This window comes from Capsicum annuum, chromosome 6, assembly GCF_002878395.1.
Source record: "Capsicum annuum cultivar UCD-10X-F1 chromosome 6, UCD10Xv1.1, whole genome shotgun sequence".
NCBI classification, from domain to species: domain Eukaryota; kingdom Viridiplantae; phylum Streptophyta; class Magnoliopsida; order Solanales; family Solanaceae; genus Capsicum; species Capsicum annuum.
The window spans coordinates 307,260-335,173 of NC_061116.1; the positions used below are offsets into that span (position 1 = coordinate 307,260).

At 37.7% G+C, this 27,914-nt stretch overlaps 2 protein-coding genes across 2 annotated transcripts in view; both read right to left on the reverse strand.

The window, feature by feature from the left end:
- Positions 1-42: 42 nt before the first annotated feature.
- LOC107855097 (pentatricopeptide repeat-containing protein GUN1, chloroplastic) lies at positions 43-5,235 on the reverse strand. The gene is made up of 4 exons (XM_016700077.2): positions 3,317-5,235; positions 1,637-1,853; positions 681-865; positions 43-402 (listed from the first exon to the last, which is right to left on the reverse strand). The coding sequence occupies exons 1-4, from the start codon at positions 5,155-5,157 to the stop codon at positions 135-137; spliced, it is 2,511 nt and encodes an 836-aa protein (XP_016555563.2). The 5' UTR covers positions 5,158-5,235; the 3' UTR covers positions 43-134.
- A 1,404-nt stretch (positions 5,236-6,639) lies between these two features.
- The window catches only part of LOC107855107 (nodal modulator 3), a 24,733-nt gene continuing 3,458 nt past the window's right edge, over positions 6,640-27,914 (reverse strand). The window contains exons 2-27 of the mRNA XM_016700088.2: positions 26,719-26,784; positions 25,833-25,919; positions 25,221-25,277; positions 25,019-25,083; positions 24,704-24,873; positions 24,450-24,511; positions 24,200-24,283; positions 22,648-22,816; positions 19,846-19,961; positions 17,771-17,899; positions 16,732-16,803; positions 16,473-16,568; positions 16,000-16,077; positions 14,365-14,493; positions 14,015-14,191; positions 12,391-12,594; positions 12,187-12,300; positions 11,857-12,101; positions 10,959-11,004; positions 10,628-10,876; positions 10,000-10,230; positions 8,930-9,021; positions 8,263-8,491; positions 7,718-8,074; positions 7,532-7,605; positions 6,640-7,103 (exon numbers count right to left, since the gene is read on the reverse strand). Coding sequence (XP_016555574.1) covers positions 7,007-7,103; positions 7,532-7,605; positions 7,718-8,074; positions 8,263-8,491; positions 8,930-9,021; positions 10,000-10,230; positions 10,628-10,876; positions 10,959-11,004; positions 11,857-12,101; positions 12,187-12,300; positions 12,391-12,594; positions 14,015-14,191; positions 14,365-14,493; positions 16,000-16,077; positions 16,473-16,568; positions 16,732-16,803; positions 17,771-17,899; positions 19,846-19,961; positions 22,648-22,816; positions 24,200-24,283; positions 24,450-24,511; positions 24,704-24,873; positions 25,019-25,083; positions 25,221-25,277; positions 25,833-25,919; positions 26,719-26,784 — 3,495 coding nt within the window. The 3' untranslated portion in view covers positions 6,640-7,006. The remainder of the gene's footprint in view (positions 7,104-7,531; positions 7,606-7,717; positions 8,075-8,262; positions 8,492-8,929; positions 9,022-9,999; positions 10,231-10,627; positions 10,877-10,958; positions 11,005-11,856; positions 12,102-12,186; positions 12,301-12,390; positions 12,595-14,014; positions 14,192-14,364; positions 14,494-15,999; positions 16,078-16,472; positions 16,569-16,731; positions 16,804-17,770; positions 17,900-19,845; positions 19,962-22,647; positions 22,817-24,199; positions 24,284-24,449; positions 24,512-24,703; positions 24,874-25,018; positions 25,084-25,220; positions 25,278-25,832; positions 25,920-26,718; positions 26,785-27,914) is intronic.

A 27,914-nucleotide genomic window follows, 5' to 3' on the forward strand; every position in this document is an offset into this window, starting at 1 on the left:
AGCGGACCATCATCGAGTTTAGAATGAAGAGAGAATAGGACATTTCACACCCAACAAAGGAATATGTATAATTACACACTTATTTACACTGGAATTGAAATGTCATATTCCCCGTCAAAATATTAGGAATACTACTACAATGTTAGTGCCTGTAAATTAGAAATTTGACCAAACCTTGTGGCGGCACTCAAGTGACTTCTATCGTCTTGAAGAACAAGCACTTCAAGTGTGCCTGATTCTCTCAACCAGGCAGCTACCACAGCTCCAGTCGATATGAACCTCCCGATGTTGCACTTTGCTACCTGGAATGGTGCACCTATGCTGGTGAGCAGGCCTTCAATGGATCGTTTCAGGGCGCCATCACCTGTTACTTTGCTGTGCTTGCCCCAGCCAGTCAAAATGCTGCAGAGGACAGTTGAACATTTCATTCATGTACATTACTCGTTTGGTAGGAGGGGTAAGGATAACTGATCCCGGGATTAATTTAGAAGAGGAGCTTATCCCATGTTTGGTTGGGACAAAATGTATGGGATAACTCATCCCGGGATTGTAGTGTTTTTTGTATCCCTCTTGAGGGTGGGATAGCTAATCCCGGGATAACTTGTTTTCCAACCAAACGACCCCTTATAGTTTGTCTGGCTCTGAAAAAAAAATAATCTAAGTGCGTTAAGAGGAAATACCTCAACATCTTTGGCAGCTCATGGCCTTCATACACAATAGACCTTATACTAAGCAACCATGCATGGACCATTGCACATGCAGCCCCTGAAGACATCAAATGCAAATCCAAGCAAGAAGTGGACCATGTATTTTCCCATACTTCCGAACGTTTACCTTCAAGTACAACCAATTGAGCACCTTGTTTCTGCAAAAAAGTTAGATAAGATATCAAATATGAGTCTCGTAAATTATGGCAATGCAAAGGTGATATTAGTCAGTTAACAGTAAGCAAAGATTATCATCTTTCGTGACACTAGTGCTGAATTATGCAGTAAGGTCAGGTAGTGAGCAAGAAAAGGGGAGGTGATCCAGATGGATGGACGGAGGAAGATCACAAGTAACACTTGAGGTTACGTATTCACAGAAGTGAAAGAGATGATTGTATACAGTAATGACACGATAGATATGATATCATCTCTGTGCGTGCTTCCTATATTATTTCAACTGCTTTTTCTCAAGGAAAATACATCTCCAGATGTGGAAAGGCTGGCTCACATATAATTAGTTTCTATTAGAATTTCCTTTAGCCCTCGATCATGCGCCTCGAAGCATTCCACGGTTATATTCAAGAAAAGAGCAACAGGACACATCATCAATTCAAATGCGATTTAGTTAGAAGCATGAATACTGGAATGATGTGCCCTTTGTATAGCTATGCTTTTTTTAATAGTCACAGAACCATTCTAACTGAAGAACATTTAGAGGATGACAGAATTATTTGCAGCCATCTCCCCATTAAAGAAGGATGGTTGCGCCTATTGAAGCAAATATCTAGAGTTATACACCACATAAACAGATATCCCATGGGAATTAGTCTAGTTGCGCGCTGGCTGGCCCGAACACCACGGTTATCAAACAAAAAAAAAACACATAAACAGATAACCACTATCTGTGTAACCGCAGTTTTATGTTTTACCTGGTTAAAATGCCACAGCATGTCAGTCAAAGCATTGTAAAAGGCAGATGCAGTTGAAGAGTCCATCTGCTTCACTTCATTGAAAAGAGATAAAGCTTGTGCCCATACACCTTCCCGCTGACCCATGAGAAGTCCATGAGCCACCCCATAAACTTGATTATCAAATAGACGAAGTTCTTCGAGTAAGAGTGAAGCTTCATTGAATGAACTGCATCGGCTGCAATAATATTTGAATCACACGTCATATCTAGTCAAAGAGTCAAATTCATTCAGTTCTATCATAACATTTGAATCAATCAAGTCCAGTGGGATTCCACAAAAATGTTTAAAGTCATGAGTAGCAACTTTTCTGAGCACTCCTTCAAAAGGCTCATTAAGAGTCGCAAGACAAAAACAAAATGCCACAAAAAAATCATATCTTATTTGTTCTCTCTGGCACTCTCACCCACTTCTAATTCTACTAGGGAAATTTGTGCCAGTGTAATTCTTTTGATAGAACATAATTCTCTGTTCATTCTCCACATTTCATTCCGAAGCTGCTCTCCATGAAAGTATTTGGATATTGGGGTGCGTTTGGTATGAAGGAAAATATTTTCTGAGAAATGTACTCTGGAAAACACAGTCCAGAAGAAACAGTCTCACTATCCACCGGTCTCTAAAATATAGAAACTATTTCAAATAGTCTATCAAGAAAAACATAAGCAAACAAAGTCATTTTCCCCCCTTAGAATGGCAAATATCAACAACAACATACCTAGTATATTCCCACAAAGTGGGATCTGGGGAGGGTAGAGTGTACGCGGTCCTTACCACCACCTCAGATGAAGTAGAGGGCCTGTTTCCGATAGACTACCGGCTCTTAGAATGGAAATAGGTTTCGAGGAAAATATGTCTTGGTGTTTGGCAACCAAAAAATTGACGTAATTACTGGTAAAAACTTTCCTTCGTACCAAACACCCTTAATCCAAAAGACTTTTGAAGTGGAAGAGCAAGTCATTAGATTGGGTATGTTTTTCTAATGTGGAAGTTGGGCCCCTTCAATGACAGCTTAAACTACACCCAAAACCTACCACTGAAGTCCTCAAAGCACTTCAGGTAATAAAAGAAGTTATAGCAAGTAGTAAGTAGTCTCCAAGGCCAAAACTCTCTCTCTCTCTCTCTCTCTCACCCAACTCTCGTATGAACTTCGTTGTACAAGATATGGTCAGTGGAGCTCTTTACATGTTTGAATAATCCAGCTTAAAATAAGGTTTCATTCATTAGAATGAGAAAAGTATTTCTATTTTAAGTGTAAACAGTCGGGAAGTTTCTTCTGCTTTTTTTCTTAAACGAAAGTGGTGTCCAAACACCTAGAGCGCACCACGACTACTCCACTGGGTACCTGCTACTTTCCCCTAGCACAAGCATCGGGTAACTTTGTCAAACAAGGATGACTTTGTTTCAGGTAAAATAGCAAGAGTCTTAAAAGTCCGTAACCGCATTTCAACTGAGAACAACAAGCATGTTGAACATTCATAGGCAGACAAATACTAGCCAATCAACATTCAGGACAAACACTGCATCAAGTCAGACTGGTGCATGCGCATTTTGTATCCTCGAACAGATTCTAGTAGCACTATTTTCTGAAAGTACGATTATTCAATGTAATGCATGGTACACTAGGAGGAAAGGAAATTATACCTGCAAGCATTCAGGATTGCTGAAAACGTGACAACATTAGGCTTTATTTGCAATTCATGCATCTTATGGAAGACACCCAGAATACAGAGCAAGTCCTGTCTTTCGGCATTAGTTTTCTTCCCACTAGCCGACTTTTGAGCAGCCAATTGCTCAAAAATCTTAATGATACTATCCTCTTCAGTGTATTCCCACTTACTCCGAGAACTCGCGGATACAATCTGCGCGACATTGTCTGATCCACATTCGTTGCTTGCTGATTCACCAAAAGCATTGATTATCGAGTTGTATGTAACAACATTTGGTTGTATCCCTTCCTTCGTCATCTCATTAAGCAACAACGAAGAATACCCCACGAGGCCTTTTTTACATAAGGCATCAATAAGCTTGCTATAGAAAACAACATCTGCCTTCAAACCTTGCTTCTTGAACTCCTTATACACCTCTACCGCGTCGTGATACAGACCTCCTTTCAAGTACACGCTGATCAGCGTGGAGTACGTCAGTAAGTTGGGCGAAAGGTTTTCCGCTTTCATCTCCACAAACAACTGCTTAACCTTTGCATACATTCCCTGTTTGCCAAACCCATCGAGAAGAGCATTGTAAGTAACAACATCTTTCTTAATTCCCATACTCTCCATCTCCTTGCTAACGTTAAGAGCCTCCTCAAATCTTCCCAAGCTTGCATATATAGCGAGTAAAGTATTATACGAAACCCTGTCCAACGTTATCCCCGCACACTTCATCTCATTAAACAAACTCAACGCTCTGTCTAACCTCCCCGCCTTTGCACACCCGCGAATCACAGTACTATACGTTACCTGGTTAGGCAAAATACTCTTAGCGTGCATCTCAGACATGATATCGAAAGCAACATCTATCTGACCCCCATTACACGCTGCATCCAAATACGTATTATACGTATATATATCCTGATCAATTCCTCTATAAATCATCTCGTTAAACAAACCCCTCGCATTCTCCCACAATCCAGCACCACTACAAACAGCAAGCAACGAATTAAACGTTATCCTATCCGGTTGTATCCCATTCCTCAACATTTCCTCGAACATCTCATACGCCTTCTTAAAATCCGCTCCCCCTTTCCCACAAGCATCAATCAACGCATTATAAGTCACTAAATTCGGCTTCAAGCCCGAACCTTTCATCGTTTCAAACACCCTAATCGCCTCGCTGCTATACCCGCTCTTCGCGTATGCGCTGATCAACGCGGAGTACGCGTAGACCGTACTACCATAGCCATCCTTCACTGCACTATCAAACACCTTCTCAGCTAAATCAACCTTCCCTGATCTCCCAAGTATACTAATCATCGAACTCGCTAGCTTCCCTTGTTCATTCCTCCTCCTTTCTCTCCCTACAGCAAACTCAAAACATCGCATAGCAGCTTCCCATCCACCTCTATTCCCTAGCTCTCTTATCAAGAACGTATAATCATCAGCCCCATTGAACTTACCCCCATAATTCACCAACACCTCATCCAAAAGGACGTCGTTTTTGTCGTTACCGTTAACGAGCTCTTGTAGAGCTGCCTGAGCAAATGAAGAGTGTTTGGCATTGTTGTTGAGTTTGGGTGTTCGGAAATGCAACTTGGAAACGAATCGGGTCGAGCGTCGACCCGAGAAGTCGGAAGTGAAATCGGATCTTGAAGAACGAATCGGGTCAAACGGGGAAGGAGGAGGGGGTCGGTTTAAGGATACCTTTTGAGAGGACCATTGACGGTGACGAGGGTGGGGGTGTGGGGTGTGGGGTAAAGGGGGGTGGGTATAAGGTTTAGTAGAAGTAGTGAGTGCACAGTGGGGTGGGGGTGTAGAGGAAGCCATTGTTGTTCGGAGATGTTGAGGTGGAAAATGAAAGCTATTTAAGGAAAGAGATAGGGTTTATGGTGAGCTGAATTTTGACTGTTGGGAGTATTTTAAGAAAGTGTCAAAAGTTATTTTTACTGTTTACCCTGTTGTTGGTTTGACCACACGAGTGCATTCCAGCTGTCAACCTACGTGGCATTTTATATATATAGGGAAAAAGATAGTAAAAAAAAATTACTAAAAAGGTGATTTCAATATACGTGGCGTTAAGTATAACTTGAGAAATATGAAGTGAAAACCAAAAAGAAAAAAAAAATAATGAAATTTTATACTCGCTTCCCTCCGTCTCATTTTATGTGACATATTTTAACCAGACACGAAATTTAAGAAATAAAGAAAGACTTGATGATGTTTACCAAATTATCATTTATTAGAAAATGTACTACTACTATCTTGTTATAAATATATTACTATATATAGTTAATATATATATCTTGATGATTTTTATTATATTTTGTTAATTTTTTCCAAAGGAGTTCACCTTCACCTCTCAAAAGAAATAATAATCACTCTCTCTTTTCTCTAGTTTTCTGCTTCTCTACTTTTATATTTAATAACATATCTTTAATTAAGCTCAACCTTATAAGTGGGATCAATAAGGATAAAAATGAAATTATTTGTCTTTAAATAGTTATCAAATAAAGAAAGGTGATATTCCTTTTGAGACGAACCAAAAAAGAAATGGCGACATATAAAATTGAACGAAGGGAGTACTAAATAAGAAAATGTGACAATCTTTCTGAAACGAACCAAAAAAAAATGACGGACGACTCATACAATGAGACGAAGGGAGTAAATAAAATTATTTTAGAAAACTTTGTTCAATTTTTTGGTGACTCATACAATGGTACGAAGAACTTTGGGGTGGGGTACCTTTGGTTCGTTAGCATAGGGTTTACTGGATGAATGTTTTATTTCTGTTATTCCATCCTGTTTCATGCTTTATTATGGATTTGTTATTACTCTTCGTCTTGAGCCGGGGTCTATCGAAAATAGCCTTGCTACCTCTCCGAAAGTAGTGATATGGACCGCGTTCATTTTACCATTCCCAAACCCCACTGTGTGAAAATACACTGAATTTGTTGTTGTAATATTTGCAGACACTATCATGTTAAGGGCAATTTATTTTGTTTGGATTTAGTTATTATTATAAAAAAGGAACATATGGTTTATTTATAGAAAAATAAGCACTTTCATAGAGTTTGATATTCACCAACAGGACGTGGTACAATAGATGAGGCTGCTCCTCCCTTAACCACCCTTAACCAGAGGTCTCGGATTCAAGCCCTGAATATGAAAAAATCCTTGGTAGGGAGCGCTCTTCCCCCCCCCCCCCCCCTCCGAAATGAGCCCTACGCGGTGCGAATCTGGATTAGTCGGGCTCCAATGCGGATACCGAACACCGGATGGAAAACCAAAAAAACAAAAAACACAGAGAAATGGAAGAAAACTAACTAAAATGAGATGAGTATGGAATCACAAATATATAACTACTGAACCATCACAAAAAATTGGCACAGGAATGAATATTTCAAGGTTAAAATTGTCAAAATTCGACGCGCTAACAACTAACAAGTGATATAACCTTGGAAAACTCATCATCGGTATGTATCATAGTAACGGTTGCTGCGATGTGATGTGAGGAGATCGTTATGCCAGTGAAGATTTGCTTCTATCAATCGAGAAATAGAAACTACTGCTGCTGTTTAGATCATAATCACCTACCTAAGCATCAGAATTCAGAACTGTTGGGCGAAAAATCAACCTTTACGCTTGCTCCTGTAAAGACGGTGCCTAGTACATCTCCTCAGTATGTTTTCTTCCTCACTACTGGTCTTTTCGCGTCTTTCTTTGCTGATACTGATGCAGACATTCCCATCATGACTTGGTATAAATCCTTCAATCTGCAAGAAGAAATGGAAAAGGGCGTTTCTCTTAACTTCATTTATCGTCCAATGATATGAAACTAGATAGATAAAGAATTAGGTCTGTTGAGAGTCCCATATCGAAAGAAGGATGGGTACTTGGTATCCTCATGAGCTAGCTTTTGAGGTTGAGTTCGGCCCAAGATCCATTCTTTACATGGTATCAGAGCTAGACCCATCCAAATTCTTTGTTCATCGATGTTGGGCCCCCATATTATATTGTTTACGCTCCAGCTGGCCGTGCGGGGAAGTGTTAAGAGTCCCATCTCGAAAGAAGGATGGGTACTTGGTCTCCTTATATGGACTTGGGCGATTCATCCCCTCATGAGCTAGCTTTTGAGGTTGAGTTCGGCCCAAGATTCATTCTTTACAAGATGAAATGGATGAGAAGAAAGTTTCCGAGATACCTTGGCATCCCGATGAAAAGTGCAATCACAGAAACTCCTACAAACAGCGGGTACACGGGAGCAGGAGCAAAATCCTGGATATCGTTGGAGATATGAAAACAGACGGGGCAAAGCAACATCATTATCATTGCGTAAACGATAAAAAAGACTATCGGCTTCCAAAAAGTCGCCAAAGAAAAAATTTACCTGTTTCTGGTGATTGAAGTCGATCTTGTACTTGAGTGGACCGACATGAATTTGAGAATGTTTTTCTAAATCAACCTCGATAACATCTGATTCGAATTTGTGGGTGTTTGAAGGCAGAGATGATCGAAGCTGCACAAGGTGTTTGCCCTTAGGCAAGTCCTTCACCTGGAAAAAGTTTGAGAGCGGAAGTGGGAAGGTGTACTCGATCTTTGATGGATCGGCAGCAGACTTGATTTCCACATGGAGATGTGAGTTAAACTCTTTGATTCTATTCCCTTCGACATGGCCACTTAAAATTGTCCTCTCTGGCTGTTCAAATACTACAAAATCCAATCCCCTAGAGTCCTCGGCTCTAACCTGCAAATTATATGAAGTTAGCACAAAAGAATAACATGTCGAACAGCTGCTTACTAAAGAGTTGCAATCTACTTATCCTAAAGCGAGAACCATGGCAAAAACATGTAATAAGAGTCGCAATGTATATACCGCGTCTTACTTCTACTCATGAACATGAAACGAAAACTGACAACATGAAGTATGCCAACCTGAACGGTCAGAGACTCGGGAGATGCACGCTCAATCATGGCTCCACCAGACGCAACCTTCCTTGCTACTTTAATTACATAAGTAGTATCAGGTAGGAGTCCTCTCAATCGGTAAAATCCTGTTGAATCTGTTACCGTCTCCTCATACAAGCCTTTTGACTCGGCTCGAGCTTCTACTGAAACAGCTTCTTTTGGCTGGCCAGACAAGAGTGTAACTACACCCATCGCACTGTAAAGAAGTTAAACCGTTTTGAGTCCAACAAAAAATGGTAAAAGATACCGCAAATGACACCTCATAATTGACAAATCTCAGTTGATCCATCTAAGAGAAAACTACTATTAAATGTGAACTCGTAGTAGATAGATATCAGCAAGAACTCATATTTCTCTTCTTGCTTGTAGATTTAAAACTCAGAGGGCATTCCGTTCGCTTCTCTACCCTTCTCCACTTAAATAACCAGGCTTTCGTCTGGAAAAAGTTCAAACCCATAACATGCGCCTAACCCACACGCACTGAGCTCTTACCATTAGACCAAAGCCTTGGGGGCACAATGCTTTCATTTTAAAAGGTAATTGAATTCACATGTTTCGGAATAATCAAAGACCTCACACAACTCACTCACATTAAAAGCTATGACATTTGCGCAACAGCACATTATATATATACCTGTATGCAACACGCGTGGCGTGAAAGATGACTTCCTTCGACTCTCCAGAACCAAGTTCGATTGCCTCTGCTGGAGGCGAGAAAGCATATTCCTAGGCAAAAATTAGCAAGAAATTCCCTTGTTAGAGAAACAATTACAATTGTAATATGTATGTAGTAAAAGATTTTAAGAATCCACAAATAAATCCCATGTCACAAGCTCTGGTTCATGGGAAGGGAATGAGAAGACTCGGCTATATAACCTATCTAGCATTTTGCTAGGGTTACATATGTGCACTTGAAAAAGAATTACAAAGTAGTACTTTTAATTGAATATATTTTTACTAAGCAACACAAAACAGATTAACTGCTGTTCTGTGAGTAATAATTAACAGATCAGCTAACATATATCTTTAGTACAGATCATTTAACATATCTGTTCTGTAACATTTAGTAAGAACTATTGTTAATTAACAAAACAGGAAAGAGAAATTTGGATTTTAGATTTTAAAACAATCAATCACATCCTGTTTCCTGACAGTTATTGGGAAAAAAAAAAAACATGTTCGAGAGAACAATACAAATTCACAGTTTGGTTATTGTTCCATAATGGCAACGATATGTTGACGGTAAAAAGGGTAGCCCAAAACACCAAGCTCCCTCTATGTGTAGGGGACAGGGAAAGGGCCGGACTACAAGGGTCTATGGTACACAGTCTTACCCTGCATTTCTGCAAGAGGCTGTTGCCACAGCTCGAACCTGTGACCTCCTGGTCACATAACAGCAATTTTACCAGTTAAGCCAAGGCTCTCCCTTCAACAATATAAGTTCACGGTATCATGCAATTAAATTTAATAAAAGAAGGCAAATTGGTCTGTAATAGAAACAACTACATATAGGCTGTGAAGCAACAGCTGCTGCTAGATGGTCTAGCAAGTTCATGTAATGTACAGATCTCGAAAGCCAAATATCATTGTCTAGGTCTCCAAGGAATCCATATCTCAAATGCAGGCTCATCAAAACTATCAAGATAAGAGAAAAATCAATCCCAAGATGATTACAAAGCTAAGGTTAGTAGGAAAAATAAATACCTTAAGCAAGGGTCGGAGATAGAAACTCCCTGGAAATAAGTCCCCAAATACGAAAATCCCACCAACACCTGATACTGTATTGTTCCTGTAACCGTCTTCTCCACTTAATGATAAGAGAACTGATGGAAAAGGCTCGTTGGCATCTTCTCTAGAATATATACGCACTGAAATTTGGCCCAGTTTCTGACAAGAAAAGGAATGAGGTCCCGTTTGCTTTACATGATAGCCAGGCTGTGAATAAAGAAAGAAATATTAGGCATCTCCAATGGAAAGAGAAAAGAAAGCTTATATTCTAGTGGAGTCCGCACAACCTTGGCAGCAAATAAGCTCGAATAAGAAGAGCTGACAACTTAAGTTTGAATTCAATCAAGGACAACTATAGTAACAAGAAAGAACAAATTTGCTAGTGATCTCATAGCAAGCCCCCCGGATTTTTACTCTGAAACTTAATTGGCCAGCAATACATATATATCAAAGACATCCAAACCATCAGTATAAATGCGCCATATATCATTTAAAAACAACAAAACACTCAAAAGAGATGAACGGCCTATCATTCAACAAAGCATTATGGAGAACGAAGAATCACTCAGGCAGTTATTATACAATTAGTCAAACGCGTTCAAACCTTTGAAGCTTCAACGCTATAACTTATATCATCATATAGAGGCCCTGCGACATATAAGCCATCTGTCCCTGTGGTAGTTTCAAGTGCTAAATCGCCTTGCTTAAGTGGAGCACTTTGGCTGTCTCCTGCAGCAATTATTCTGACGAAAACATCATTGAGAGGGGGAGAAACTGATCCTTCTATATACATCCCAAGTCGACCAGCAAAAGGAGGAATTGAAGATTGGCAGCCATCTTGAGTTACGGCAACCTAGAGAAAGCAAGAAAAAGACTTCAAAACTAAGAGTAGACACACAAAAGATACTTTGATTAAAACTTGCAATTCCACATACATGCTGCTGTGTGGGATAAAATAAAATTTTCTTTCCGCCATCCTCCCTGAAACATGAAACAACAGTTAGAAATGCATGAAAAGCTGAAGAATTATTACAAACTGACATTTAAAAATACATCTATTCTTGATTCTGTGCAAGGCAATGTTTCAAAGCATTTGACTCTGATCTCAGAATTCTAAGCATTCTGCCATCTAACTACCATGTGTATCACACTGCAAAGCGCATGAAACAAGCTTTAAAAATACAGCTAAAAAAGTGAGCATATACTTTGGAAAGTCAGAATCAGGAAGATGAAGATGCTTTATCATGTCAAATCAGGAAGATGAAGATGCTTTATCATGTCAAGTCTGTCGGAAGGCTTCATTGTCTATACAACTCATTCAAACTAGGACGCTTACTTTTTTGAGATTGGTAAGGTTGCAAACTGGGATGTTACTTGACTCTAAGGGATACAAGGAAACCAAAAAGTAGATATAGCTAAGCAAAAGCGGATTTGTATTACAATAAAAGGTTACTTTCTCTCCCTTAAGGAATAAAAATGTGAGAAATATAAGAGAAAAATATTATTGAATTGTTGTAACTACATAATTACATTGAGGCCCTATTTATAGACAATACATTCCAATCCTTTTCCTAATAGGACACTACATTACAATCCTTTTCCAAGTAGGATTTTATATGTTATTCCTATTCCTACTCATATTCTAACAAAAAACAATCACACAAGAAGAATGAATACATGAACCTCTATCACAGGCAAACGGTCATATTCCATGAAGTTCCTTATCAATCTATGTAGTTTTGTTTTGAATAAAAGCAAAAAAATGAGAAATGGAGAGAGAACAAGCAGCAGAAAGCACAAACAGAATAAACAAACAAAATATAATTCACACACCGTGCATCTCGAGGAACAAAAGTAAATTTTCCTCCAGGACTAGCCCACATGGAAAATTCATAGATGGCTGCACTCGATTGATCAACTGGCATACGTCTTGCCATTAGACCATCAACAACAGAACCTTCACCGTCCAAAATGTCCAGCGGTATATTCTCAGGCAGGCCCTCACCGCTACTAAATGCGCTTGATTCAATGTGGACATGACCCTTCAAAAGATAGCTCTCGCCTTTCAAATAGATAGGCTACAAACAGAAGAAAATAAATGAGAAGACATGCATGATAAATGAAATAGTAGAATGGAAGAATTCAACTCCTAAAGGATCATACAGAAAGGTTAGATGTGTCAATAACCACAGATGAACTCCCAAACGAAACACATGAATTTGGAAAGCTCAGTTCATGCACTCCGGGAGATTCTACACACATGTGTTGAGAACCCTTCTGCAATTCAAGAGCCAGAAAAGAAAATGAGCTTCTCGTGTTAGTTAAAAAGATTTTATGAGTTAACTTTTTGAGGTGGACTAAACCAACCTTGATGTTCAAATTTATGCTAGTACCATCTGGTTGAGTCAGCAAACCATCCACATCATGGCTTGAGATTATGTTGACCCAGAATCCTTTTTGAACAAAATCTACACCTTTAACATCCTTAGCGCCAACTTCTAAATCAATAAAACTCTGCTCCCAGCACCATTTACCTTGTCCTGATGATGATACTGGATAATTGTTTTTTACCTGAAAATAAGAACATCATCAAATGGAATATCATAATGCATTGCCAACTAATTGAAGGAATAGATTGATAGATGCAATAGAGACAGTAACTTCAGATAGAGTACTTCTGGATACAAGTATTTCTTTAGAAAACTAAACATCAATAGAGTACATGCCCCTCCTAAATTCAGGAATAGGCAAGAATGTAAGGCTTGCAATGGTCAAATGGGATATTTTTACTTCAAAGCAACAAAACCAATCCTCCCCGAGGTAGTGGTAAGGTCTTCGTATTGGCAGTGATTCGCACTGAACCCAAATTACTCAGTGGCTCAACATATGGAGTGCAACAGCTGGAAGTAATATTTCATGAGAGATCTTAGTGATTGGGAGCTTGGTAAAATTGCAGGTTTCTTCAGTTGAAGATCTGTTCAGCAGTGATGATCGACTCAAGTGGGAAGGTAACGGTGATGGCATCTACACTGTTTAGTCTTGGTATAATCTATTAATGAGAAATTCAAATCAACCTGATCCCCGGAAACACGTACGGAATTCTGAAGCAGCACCTCTCAAAATTATAAATGTTGTATGGTTGGTGTCAGCAAAGTATGTTTAACTCAAGAGAACTTATAAAGTAGGGGGTTTTGAACTTGTCAACAGATTGCTATATGTGTTAAAAAGAAGAAGAAATCAGCAACCACTTATTCTTGCATTGAGCTGCCCATTTTCAGATATGGCAGATTTGTTGATTCTTTGGGTGTTAAACGGGTAATGCCACACACTGCTGAATAACTACTGTCATGTTCCAAAGAAATAAACAGGAGATTCTTCGAAGGAGAACAGAAAATCCTACAAATCAAATCAGATTTTTTTTCTGGTTGATAGCATTTTGTGTAAAAAGGAATGGATAGAGGATAGTAAAACTCTGTTACAGTGCATGGAATCTTTTCTATATATTGCCAGGGTTTCTCTTTGCTCTTTCTTCTCCTTTTTCTAGATTTTCAAATGTAATGATAGCACTTATTTTTCTAACTGTAAGCACAGAACTTACTTAGTACTCGTTTTTGACATTAGCAATACTTACCGTTCACAAAAAAAAGGGCAAGAACTATCTCCTATATAGTCCTGCATCAGGTCTAGAAAATTCCTAGGCAGAGGAAAGCACCCGCGGGAGACCCTTGTATATTTCGAGTCAGTGGATGCTATAACCGCAAAAGACATCTCATTATAAAAAAGAAGATAAAAACACAAAACTTTTGTCACCACATATAGCTAGCTAATAACGAAGGGGATAACAGCAAAGAAAAAACATTGGGATGTAAATACATAGAGAAACCCAAAGGGGGATAAAAAGCAAAGGAAAAGTAATTGGGATGTAAATACAAAGAAAGAAATGCTAAGGGTCCTAAAACAGGAAGAACAAGGACATATGTGGGGGTGTTACCTCAACTCTGTATTTACCAGGGAGAACATTTGAGAAGAAAAACTCATTACTGTCATTTGCCAAACCAATTGTCTTCTTATCATCTTTATTCCTCCCATCCAGGCGGAGAAGAGTCAAAGAAACTGAAGAACCACATTTCTCCTTACAAACAACCGAACCACGTATACTTACTTGTGCCTTCAAAAAAAGAAAAGGAGTGATCAACAAGAATTTCATCTGAATTTAGATGGACTGACTTTCTACTACCATATGCCACAACTTAGATAGTTAACATGTTATGAGAAGTATTAGCATATCTTCAAAGCAGTGCTTAGTTGGATTTGTAATTCTAACAACATTAACACAAATACCTGATAGAATTTGACATCCAATATCGGACTCCTAACTGAGACATCAATATGAGAAGGAGAAAATAGAAGCTCTTTAGCGTTCTCAACTTTTGCTGGAATAGCAGATAAACGATAATCACCAGGAGGAACCTGTGGAAAGTTAGATAAAACATTAACGCATTTCAAACAGAAAATATTGACAAGCTTTTTAAGTTCCATTACATCTGAGGATGATGAAGAAATATCTGCTCTTTCACAAAGCTACAAGTTCCCCCTTTGTTCTGCATTTTACCAGCTAGTCCCATCACATCCTCCCCATTTTAACATCAGTTTTTACAGCTGGTGCCCACTTACAGAACTTCAAAAAAATTGAATATACATGCCCCAACACATCTTTTGTATTCTATCCCTATCTTCTGACCACTTTCATATGCTACCACCTTTTCCATTGCTATATTTTATCATATCTGCTATCTTTTGCTGTTCCAATTCACCATCACTCTAGCCTAGGAAATAACAATATAAACAACAAAACCTCCAATAATTAATCAGATCGAATTTTCTCATCACTTCTGCCACCAAAGAGGTAAGGGGTCCTCCTTTTGAAAAGTTCATCAGCTTCTTGAAAGAAAAAAATTCTCTGACCACGACCTTTTTGTTATTTTTTAACTGCCTTCTATTAAGAAATTGGTGGTGGCAGGCAAGCTAAGTCCATTATTTAAGAGGAGAAGGGTAGTGGGGCAGGCCTCATTCCCGAGTTTCGAGGGTTGCAATTGGCCTAAAGGGCTGGCTCCATAAAAGATTTCTCGATCACCAAACACAAAATAAAAGTTGGTGGGTGGCAGTACTTTCATGTAACAACTAAGAATAAAAAAACAGAAAAGATTGAGGTCTGATGATAGACCAAAAATTGGAAAAACAATGTCTTCTATACAAAAAGTAAAAACACCAGAACACAAAGTTGAGTTTTGTGTCCTCTTTTACCTAAAACCTTAAGCCCACGATACTTGACATAGAGAACCTAAAGCCTCATCCTTCCCTAACCTTAAAACTTAGCCATGGAGAATGCAAGAAACTTCTCACATCCTTCTCTAACCCAAAAAATCATATCCACGTGCCCAAGGATACTTTAAACACACACAAAAAAACAAACAGATGGTTAAACAACTCCCTAATATATTTAAAAAATAAATAAATAAAGCAGAACACAACTAGATTTGACGCAAATTTAGAAGCTTCAACTTTTTCCTTCAAGTTATTTTTCTACTATTACTCATCTGTTACTGACCAGTTGGTTCTTCTAGATCACTATCAATCAAATTGACTTTCCAAGACAGCACACAGCGAGCGAGCTCCAACAACACCTCCCACCCCCACCCCAACCCCACAAATAAAGAAATGATATGTCTTAATAAACAAGCACCAATAAATGATGGATTTCTTGTTGTGCACCCTCCCAGCCACTCGCAGGAGTCAGCAAAAGTATGTTATTGATGCACCCTACATATCATGCTTTCCCGTAACGGGGCTACTGTGACAGATACATGCCATTATACATTTGATGATCCTATTTCACCTAAACAGCATCCTGTATGAGTGAGGGCAAGCATTCAAGAAGCAGAAAAAAGTTATAAAAAGATATTCATTCTGCCAGACCTCAAAGCAAAAATGGCCACTCTCATCAGTAAGTTTCACTTGAGGTTTGACGTTTTGCGGGCCATGAGTCAGAGCTACCTGCATGCACATAACCATTTGCCAGAAGATCACAGAAATATCAAAAGAAACTACAAATATTTTCTAAGTTTTGACCATAAACCTAGACAATTAACAACTTGGGATAGGTGTATGATACTGCCTGGTAAGGAAGTAAAAAACTAGTATGAAGCCACTAAAACATACCAACAAACTCATTTGACATAACATTTTCAGTTTATAATGGCCAACGGTATCTCCAAAAAGTGAACTCACTACTCATAAAGAAAAAGGTCATGTTATACAGAAATGTCCAACCAGCATAACAAACTAATATTAGATTTGAACTATGTTTCATGTGCAAACCATCAATATGAAAAAAAAAACACCAATACCTGGTTGCAAGTTCGATAGAAAAACATAAGAAAACAAGATACCTTGGTTTTGAATTCGGAACTAACTGTTTGTGCAACACCACAGACATCATATGATGCAGCTTTGATATCAGAGATAGAAGCCATGTTAGGCAATACCTATAAAATCATAAGGATGGTATAGGTCGAACCACCAAAAGAAGGGGGCAATAAGCAACAATTTGGAATAAATGACCATATAAAAAACTTTCTGCACTAAAAGGAGATGGATCTCACAAATCGTCACCATAAATTTCTTAAACGGCGCAGTTAATAAGCTTACCAAAAAGTCAACGAGCATGTCAAATCTGTAGTGCACCTTCTTTGCTTCTATTGTGTATCGTTTAGAAGTGACCTGGAGAGGTTTGTAAGTCAATAAAATGCAAAAAGCAAATATAAGCTATGAAGCATGCACATTAAACGTGACAATTCTTGTGAAACTGAAGGGGTAAATTTAAATTCAAATGGAAACACTTCAATGAAGAATACACATCAAATGCTCATTAATATCCGTGAGTGGATACAAATCATACAATACAACCACATTCCCATGAAACATTTGTACCACCCACTCATTTGCTTCCTTTTCAGTCTTTCTATTCATATGAGTAGACTGTATCTTTTTCTTCTACACTACTAAAAGTTCATCCTTCTTAAAGAAAAAAATAACCTGAAAAATAGGGCTTCCCCCCAAATCGTCAATGTGACTCTAATCTTTTGTCTAAGTTTTTTTACGTGATTCCGGGGGTCTTTCGGAAACAGCCTTTCTACTTCATCAGAGGTAGAGGTATGGACTGCGTACATCTTACCCCCCCAGACCCCACTAAGTGGGAATACACTGGGTTTGTTGTTGTTGTTGTTGTTTTTTACGTGATTATGGGTAGATTCATGGTAGAAACATGAAAAATGTGAGGAATTCAGAAAGTCTGCCTCGGAGATTTTCCAAAAATCATTATTTTCATATATTCTCAGGAATACCCACCATTTGGAAAACTCTGCATCTTACACAATTTCAGTCAACTCAATCAAGCGCTCGAGAAAGTGAAAGGCAACAATAACAACATACCCAGTGTAGTCCCACAAGTGGGGTCAAGGAAGTAGTGAAAGGCAAGGTATTGAAAACAAGGAATGATGATAGTACTTTCTAACCACACTGGGTAGCAGACAGAGCTTAAAGGCACAATCCGATACTTTTATTTATACCAAATAGACAACCACAGAAAAGACTGATGCTAAGGTCAATCTGGTAGTATTTACAACAAATTGTCAATTTTTCAATGTACAATACTTTGAAGCTATAACGTAGCTGCAAATAGAATTACCTGGTCAAGCTTGTAATATCCTTTCTTGTCAGTGATAGATCTTTTTTGCCCATCAACTAAAATTTCAACACCATCAATTCCATTACCATCTCCATCAATCACACGACCCCCAACTGAAAATCCAGTAACCTATGAAAAAACAAATGCAACAACTTTTTGACACATTCTTTTGCTTAAGGAATTACAGGGAGAACCAGAAGTATCAACGATTCTAAAGGAAAAATACTCGGAACATGTGATAAAATGCATAGCACTTGATACAAGTATACAACCAATTTGGCAAGAAGAAAGAGTACAGTACTGAATAAAGCATCCATCCTCCACCTTAAGTTTTACAGAAGAAACAATCAAGGAAAAGATTGGATAAGCGTACATTATGGCACTAGAAGAAGAAAATATGCACAGGGTATGGTAAACTAGTTTGGAGGAGGGTAAGGCCTCATTTGTTTGCACTTAATGGAGGTCTGAATCTGAATGGTTCAGACTTCAGACCATTAAGTACATTTGTTTTTTATTAAGAGTTTAGCTCTTAATAGATCTGACTAGGTCTTAATCATTCAGATCTAGAACCAAGTCTTAATAGGTCTGAAAAGATATTCTAATGTTGGATAATATTCACCACTTATTCATAATCAGCAGTGATCATCACTAACCACCTCTGTCACCGCCACCATTGTCAACCACCACCACCAACCACCTCCACTATTAGAACCACCATCGACAACAAATATCGCTACCAACCATTATTGTCAACCGCTACCACACTTACTACCTCTATTATTCTAATTATATTCACCGCCACCACTGTCGTCAATAGCACCACCATCATCAACCACTAACGGCCAATCCCTACTACCGACCAACTTATCATTCACAACTAGCACCATCGCTAACTACCACTAATACATCACAACCTCCACACATTCTTCGGCCGCCACCACCATTGTCACTAGTAACACCACCTCTACCACCACTTCAACCATTACCATCACTATAATTTATCTCTACTAACAACCATCCCCACCATCACAACAAACATCATCTCCAACTAGCACCAACACATCATCAACCATCATGCATTCATGTTTCAACCAACACAATCAACACCTCAAACTACTAACATCAAACAAAGTCACATCACAACCACCACCACCACCACCACCATCACCATCATAACAGTCACTACAATACCAACCATCACAACTATCACCGTCAACATTATTAATCACTGACATCAATCATTGTCACCGCAACCACCACTATAAACCATCTCCGCTATAACTAAAAAACATAAATATTTTTTCTCAATCAAATAATAATTTTGTTGTATTAAATTACATACTTTTCTAATATATAATTAATTTTTTATTTGAATTGTATTTTTTATTTTATTATATATACAAATAAAAAAAATTGCACATTCAGATGTTGAAAAACAAATAGTCTTAATTATTCAGTTTTCAGATCTAGAGACAACATCTTAATTATTCAAATGTGCATTCAGATCCAGACATTTGAATTTAAAAAAAAAAACAAACGCAGCCTAAAGAACATACAAATAAAGCTTGGTCCTTTAATACAGGGTGTCATAAATGGAGGTGAATAAGAGCTCTGCATGCTCCTTTGTGCAGTAATCAAATTTCCTAAAGTAATTTCATTTTTCATTGGCAGATCATACTTTCTAAGGAAAATAGCTGATTAACAACTCAAAACTTATATTTTTGATACAAATATGTAGACTTCTTAATAGTAAAGATAAATAAAAAGATTGATCTTCATAGCAAACCACTGGTCACCACAAAAATACTTTTCATTGTCATAGTATCTTTTTGTTTAGTCCTTGAACGATATCTATTGAGCCACCTCTGCAACATAATCTTCTTCAATTTAACTTTCAAGAAAAATCCTCTAAATGGATGTGTGCGATTATATAGTGCACAATGAACAATCTATCCAAGTGCGGCCAACAGAATTTAATTCTTTGAAATGGCAGTTGCAATTGAAAGATTTCAACAGAAGCAGAATAGAGGCCCATTTAAACCATGGTAAGAAGGAAACATCGTGCAATACAATACCTGAAACTTGTCTGGCACTGTTACATGGTCATGCTGAACCGATATCGACATTGAAGACGGTGAAACATCAAAAACTGTGTTTTCACCCTTGTAGAAAGGTATAAGCTTGTAAACCCCTGCAGTTAGTTCAATAGGTCAATCCTTAAAATTGAGAAGAGGGGGTAAAAAGTGGTGATAAATGGTATCTTATCTAATCAGAAAAGGTAGATACGCATACCAAAACACAGTTAAGGTGTTGAACAAACCATCTAATACTCAAACACCACTAAAATTTTCTTATTCTTTTTTTAGTTTTTCTTATTAGTTTCTTCATTAAGTTGACCAAACGGCACGAAAAAGTAATAGAGGAGAAGCATTCTGAACTTCATTTTTCGGCAGCAATCAGTGTTAATGTGCTATTGAAAGAAATGCGGTGTTAACCGGCTAAACAACACTTCTGAACAACCTCATCAAACCCACAGCACGCCTCTGTAAAATTAGGTCTTGGGTCTAACTCACACCCCAAAAACTAGCTCATGAGGGGAGGATTGGATTTTCCAACTGAAAATCCACATTTGATTTTTCAATAGATTTCAATAGAAAGGTAAGAGAAAGTTTTGAACATTATGAATTTTGAGATAGAAGATTCAAAGGAGACCAATTACTCATTCCTTTTCCAATGTGGGACTCTTAACACTCCACCTCACGTCCAGGCCTTGTAAACTGGAGCATGGACCACATAATATGGGAGCTCAGACCAATGAAGAAAGATTTGGGATGGGCCTGGCTCTATACCATATAAAATTAGATCTTGAGCCTAGCTCACACCCCAAAAACCAGCTCATGAGGGGAGGATTGCCAAAAATCCATATAAGGAGACCAATTACCCATACCTTTTCCGATGTGGGACTCTTAACATCCACTAAAAGTCTTTTCTTTTTGAAACTGGTAACTTTGAAAAAATTGCTGCTAAGGACTAAAAGTCTCTTTGCAAACTGTATAAGGGAATATGAAGAACCAGAAAAGGAGGACAACCAATCATCTCTTGCATGGACAAAATGAGTGAAGATCTTGAGGCGAACGAGGGATGGCTCAAAATGTCAAATGAAATGGAGAAACTAGTGACAAAGCAGAACCTATAAACAACTCAGCTTCACCTAAATCCTTGTCATTTAGTTCTTGCGAATCAAAGGGGATATGACCGGCACCGCAGGTTCCAGAAGTGTGAGTTTAAAGAGCCCTCTTTGGTAAACTTTTGGAAAGGAGATCATATGCATCCAACCAAGGGAAGTCCTTCAACTTGGTTGCTTGAATCTTTTACTTCAACACTGCTTCAGAATTAGCTGCTACTTTTTCCATTTGGATCATAAACTTTTGCAGCAACTTGTAGCCTTCTCAGTCACTTGCCTCTAGGATAACTACATTTATAGCCAGATGTAGAAAGAACCTAGGTGACATTGAAAGGCTATTACTTGAGGGAAATTGGGTTGAGAAAGGTATCTCAGTAGAGAGTATTAATTGGAAAGCCTAGTACAGAAGGTCTTTAAGCCACACACTTTTCAGGTTAAGCATTGTTCAATAGATATCTCAATGATCTGGTGAGCGAGGAGATCAGTAAAGTTGACCACAGAATACCGTGCATGCTTTTCCTAACAAATAATCCAATTCTTTAATGCCAGTCATATCCTAGAGGTACTATACCCCAAGCCTTTTGTTGACTCCTGCATGGTTCACCTATTGAACTTTGCTCAGGAACATTCGCCCGACTAGTAATCTAGAGGAGAATGAAATATTCCATAACAAATGCCACTGCAATAGTGAGGCCGTTGGCAATGCATTAATGATAAAGATACATCATGAATCACTCTATAGGAAACCATATGTAATGATGAACTTGTTCTTTTGAAATAGCTCCACTTCTTTCATTGTAATTGCTAAAATTCAACTCAAAATTTCTTTCTTGGGAATGATACAAGTTCTTCGAATTTCAAACTTGGCGACATCGTCTCCTATTATATTGAAAATGGTAGTAGTGGGATGTGCATTAGCTGTTCTCAGGTTGAGTATCTGGCATAACTGCTACAACAAATTTATTGGCAAATCATTGAGCTTAAGCCTCAATCCATATCCTCAGAGTAAAATTCACAAATAGCCAGAGCTACACAATCCAAGAATCTCTCTCTCAATAAGGATTTAGGTCTACTCACTTCAATCTGTAAGAGTTGCCTTATAAGAGACTTAAGTAAATAGGTAATTAAATGCAATTTTCTTGCTCATTCGAAATTTAAATAAGGTGAATTGTGACTTAGCTTAGAAGTTCGACTGCAACATGCAAACTAAGCCTGATATTTAAGTGGAAAAGGATAGAGAGGTTGGTCCATAGTCCCCCAAATTCCAAAGGTTGTGGTTAGATAATCCAATGTTCTTAAAACCAAATTTGACCACCTTATAAGCTTTACCCAATTACCCTCTAAGATATCTGACAAGTTAAATGATATTTTTTAAGTTATGGATGCAATTTGTGGGTAGATAATCCAAAATATGCTTAAAAACCACCCAATTTGACCGGCTTACAAGCTTTACCCAATAACCGTCTGGCTAAGTTAAATGATACTTTCTTAAGTTATGGATGCAATAACAAGAATTTCTCTTGACCTCTTAATTTTTCATGTGTCTTATTTTTATATGATTCAAGAATACAAACCAATGCACTTAAAGCTTCCAAATATTTATATAATGCTATGAAGCAACTTACACTTAAACAATTATAATTACATGTAGCCAAATCAAAAATAATTACACCAGCAAAAATTAAAGTTTTACCACAAGGAATGGATTTCAACGAGAAGATTCCATTAACATCTGTCACACTGTGGCAAAGTACTTCTCCCAATCCTAGATCACCAGGTGAATTCGCAGAGCCCTTAGGGCAATCAACCTTCGTGACATCATCTGAGTATAAATAGATATGAACTCCTAATATGGGATTTCCCTGCAATATAGCTTAACATTATAAAACATACAAGAATCTCGACATACGATTAATTGGAACAAGACACACTACGTCCAAGAGTCGCCTAATCATATTCTAGTCCATGGGATTAAATAGTTAATTTCATAATTGCTGGATACCACAAAACGGGAATAGGGCAGCAAATAGGTCAATTGTTAGCTAATTCATGTCACTAGTACGATCCCAAAACAGATATATGTTTGTTGTCTTTGTTTGATAGTTTGTGCACTTTTATTTGAATAAGAGATAGTCACCATAGTAACACTATTAGATAACAGAAGGCAACATCAAAAGAATAAAAGTAACATCCAAAAGAAAAGATAGTCCTATATCTATTTGCCCTTACATTTAGTATAGGTATGTCACATTGATGAAGCACCAGGAAGGGAAACCAACATATCACGAACGCCGTAATCATCCTTTTTTTTAACTTCTTGAGAAAGCAAAGTTTATCTTAGATTTACAGAGCCTATCCCACAAGATTACTAGGTGTTCAAGTTCCTGGTCTTCATAAGCTTGGTTAACCTATTAGGAAACTAAGGATACTTCAACTTTCTAGAATTATTTTTGCTATGTATTAGCAAGAACATAATGAGAGGTAAAATTCCGAGCAAACTTTAGTTTATTTTAAGTCCTAAGTTACATGTATTAAAGAACAAGATGGAAATATCTATCTCACGTAAAATTAACTCTCTTTTAATAAATTCTCCTACTGCATTAATATGTGCAACTAAAAAATTCCTTCTGCTGCTAAAATTGAACTGGTGCAAGAAAGTAATTTTTCATTTCCTTTACTTCTCAATTCAAAACTGAACCAAACTTGAAAAAAAACTTCGGTACACCCTTTGCCATAACTGAAAACAGAAAAACCAAACGGAAATTCAAAAAACCAAACACCCACACCTACAATCAACATAACTTGCTTGAAATAGAATAGGACCACTTTATACTAATTTTGCATTATGGTACCAAGGTAGCCATAGAGCACTGTCTCATAAAGTAGTTGGGATTTCACCTCTCACAGCTCACTAGAGGAAGAAACAGCCTTGGCTATTAAGAACTCTACCTCCTTCACGCATTTTCATCACTTCAACTATGTGAAAGAAAACATAAGCAGGTACAAATTCATTCGATCATAATAATTCCTCTAGTCGGTTTTATCAATGGTCTTGTCTTAAATTGTGTGTAAATATAGTTCATAGTGAAATGACTATGAAAAACAAATTGTGCAGAGTAAAAGGTAACCTTGATCTAACAGTTTCTTAGAAGAAATACACAGAAACTGTAACAAGTAACAGCAGCAAACAGTAATATAAAACATAAAACAAAAACAAAGACCAAGTCATTACTAAAGAAACTCACCTGAGCAACCACAGAGCCACGAATATCATAGCCAGGTACAAAAAAGAAGTCATCCACTACTCTATTTTCGAAACCCAACTCAATCTGCAATGAGAACCCACATGGTAGATTCAAGTAATTATTCAATCAGTGCTACTTATTCCAAATTTGTGTACAGTAATTTAGGAAGTAGATATGATAAACGAAGTCAATGTCATTATATGGAAAGAAGAAATAGCAATCAAAAGAACATGAGGGACTCAAAACGCACCTCGGCAGATCCTCTAACTTGAACATTCAAGTCATGACGTGATGCACGTAATTTGTACTTCCCTGTTATGAAGATAATTGGTACATTGAGCTTTATAACAGAATAATTGCATGTTAAGTACACACGGAAACTATCTGTTCATACACTAAGCATCATAATCATACCTATCTAAAAAAGCAGCATCAGAATCATGCAGTTGTTCCATCTAAATGTACACTATAAAATACAACCAAACAACCTTTAGGGTAACATACCGGGTATAGTGTTTTTGAAGGAGTATGTTCCTCTGGGTGTTGACAATGCAGAGGACACAACATCACCTGTGGAAGACAATAGGTCAACGTTCACATTTGATGGACCTCCATCTTTCAGAGAGCAGCTCTCCCCACCAACATTTCCCACAATTCGTCCAGATAGAGTGAACCTGCAGAAACAGTGACTCAAGAAAATTAGCATGTAAAGAAGTAGAAAATTAGTATGTAAAAGATTAAAGTTCCCCCTCCTCTGTTCTTTGTTTATGGAACAAAGGATCCAAAGACTAATTTCATGTTATAAGAACAAGGACAAACCCCGTGAACCGAAAATTTATATCTTCGTTGCCATTGCAGCCAGTATGATCAATTGCAACAGGTACCTACAGAGAGATCCTCCTTTGGTCAGATACACAAGCCAGAAAAGAAAAGGGGAAACTAACATTGAGCTACTAGTAAATCAATCAAAAGTGCATATGCTAACAAAACTATCGTCATTATAAGATCAAAGACACTCAACTTGTTCAGGGTCCCACGACCACCCCTCCGGTCCATTGACTTTGATCAAGAAAGAACCCTGCAAAATGCTTTCAATACAATGTGAGAAATTCTTTCATTTCTCAGAAGACAAGAAAAGTGAGAGCAATGATGGCAAAGATAGGAAGCAAACATAAACAAACAAGACAGCTGTGAATGGATTAATAAAATAGTTTTTAGAATCTTGTATATCTAGGATATTGTAGGATCTTATAAATATAGTATAGCTTGTAATTATGTTATTGATTCTCTTTCCTTCCTTAGAATATGTACATCTAGCTATTTAAACCCAATGGCTTGAGTGAATAATCAAGTTGAGTTTCTCTCGTTTCTCTTTTACTTTTGTCTTTTTTGATCAAGAAAACAATTTCATTGTTGGCATAAAGTGGATGCATAATCACCGTGTGCATCAGCCCCTGGTAATCTGGTTGTCTTGAGGCATAAGCCAATCTTCTAATTTAAGAACGGTTAAAGTACACTACTAACCTAAAAACACAAATGACAGCATAAGTTTGATGACTTATCAAGAAAGAAGAAAAAAAATCATAAGCTTGTCCAAGAAAATGTGCAACTCAGTACCATCTGCAAACTGTACCTTATCATACACTGGAATGAAGTAATAACCATTGGGGGCACAATGTGTTCTTTCCTTCACCAAGCCATCCAATGTGCGAAGCTCAACCTGCATTAAAAAAACATATGATTGGAAGCTCTAGCGTGTTATCCTTATGGATTTAATTACACTGTAATATGTAAACTGGCAAAGGTCGACCGACAAATATTAAGTATAGTGGCATAGTACAGAACCCATCAACACTGTGTATCAATAACTGTCAACACCATAAACTTGAGAAGATGAATTGGAAACCGCCAACACCAATTAGTGTGCAGAAAATACCACCCTTAACCTATGACTGCAAGGCATAGTCCCTGGTGCACGGTGATAATATCACATGGAATTTTTTTCCGCACATATGAAAAACGAGGCATAAATAGAACCAAACAATGGTAAAAATAAAAACAACACTTAATCATTAAAGGACAGCGAGTTAACTCCAAGAACTTATGATTTATGCTTATCAAGAAGGAGGCTCCTTTTTTCTGTCAGCACCAAGTACCAACAAAGTGAATAAACATGATTCATCTAGCATAAATCACCTAGTTTGAGATTTATTTTCAGTTGAATAATATTACCAGGGCCCCCCCCCCCCCCCCCCCAAAAAAAAAGGCAGCCAGTGCACTAAAGCTCCCGCAATGCACTGGCCCGAGGAAGAACCGGACCACAAGGGTCTATTGTATGCAGCCTTACCCTGCATTTCTACAAGAGGCTATTTTCACGACTTGAACCCATGACCTCCTCGTCACATGGTAGCAAATTTACCGGTCACTACAAGGCTCCCCGTCTAGGTACTCATAAAGTGAAAAAGTAAGATAAAAGAGGATAATAAATGCTTATCAATTTATCAGTAGTTTCCACTTACAATGATATTAGAATAATCCAATTTCGGATCGCTTGACTTCCTTGACTTGATCAGTTCCGAACTCGCCTGCAACCCAAAAGAAAAACCAACAAAATAGAAACAACCCAGATCAGTGTGATACTCTTCACCTACTAAAAGCAATCAGCATTAAGGAACTACAAGAAAAAACACTCAAAATCATTGAACCAAAAAATGACTTCGCATTGTCTGATTCAAAATCAAATAATATCCAATTCCCAGTATACGAAGTAATCAACCACTGAATCCTTTACACAAACTATCTCAACAAGCTTCAAAGATGGACTTATTTTCGTGTCAAAATCAAAATTTTAGCAAGAACCAAGCAAAATAACGGGAATCTGTTGCAAGATCAGTAATATAATCAACTAATATTCCACAACCCCAAAATAATCAACCCATTAACCCCTTTACAAAAAACTAGCTCAACAAGCTTCAAAGACTGAATTCTTTTTTTTTTTGCCAAAATCAAAATTATAGCAAGAATCAATAATAAAATCAACTAATACCCGATACCCAGTATACGAAATAATCAATTCATTAACTCCCTCCCTCCCCCCCCCTCTCTTTACACAAACTAGCTCAACAATTTTCGTGCCAAAATTCAAAATTTTAGCAGGAATCAAGCAAAATGAGAGAAAATCATTGAAATCAACTAATATTCCATACCCATTATACAAAATAATCAACCCCTTTACTCAAACTAGCTCAATAAGATTAACCCCTTTACCCAAACAAGCTCAACAAGCTTTGTGCCAAAAATCAAAATTTTAGCAAGAAACAAGCACAACGAGGGAAAATCAATGAAATCAACTAATATTTGATACCCATTATACAAAATTATCAAGCCATCAACCCCTTTACTCAAACTAGCTCAACAAGATTCATTCCAAAAATCAAAATGTTAGCAAGAATCAAGCAAAATGAGGGAAAATCAATGAAACCAACAAATATTTGACGCCCATTATACAAAATAATAAACGCATCAACCCTTTACTCAAACTAGCTCAACAAGCTTCATGCCAAAAATCAAAATTTTAGCAAGAATCAAGCAAAATGAAGGAAAATCAATGAAATCAACTAATATTCGATACCCATTATACAAAATTTCCAACCTATCAACCCCTTTACTCAAACTAGCTCAACAAGACTAACCCCTTTACTCAAACTAGCTCAAC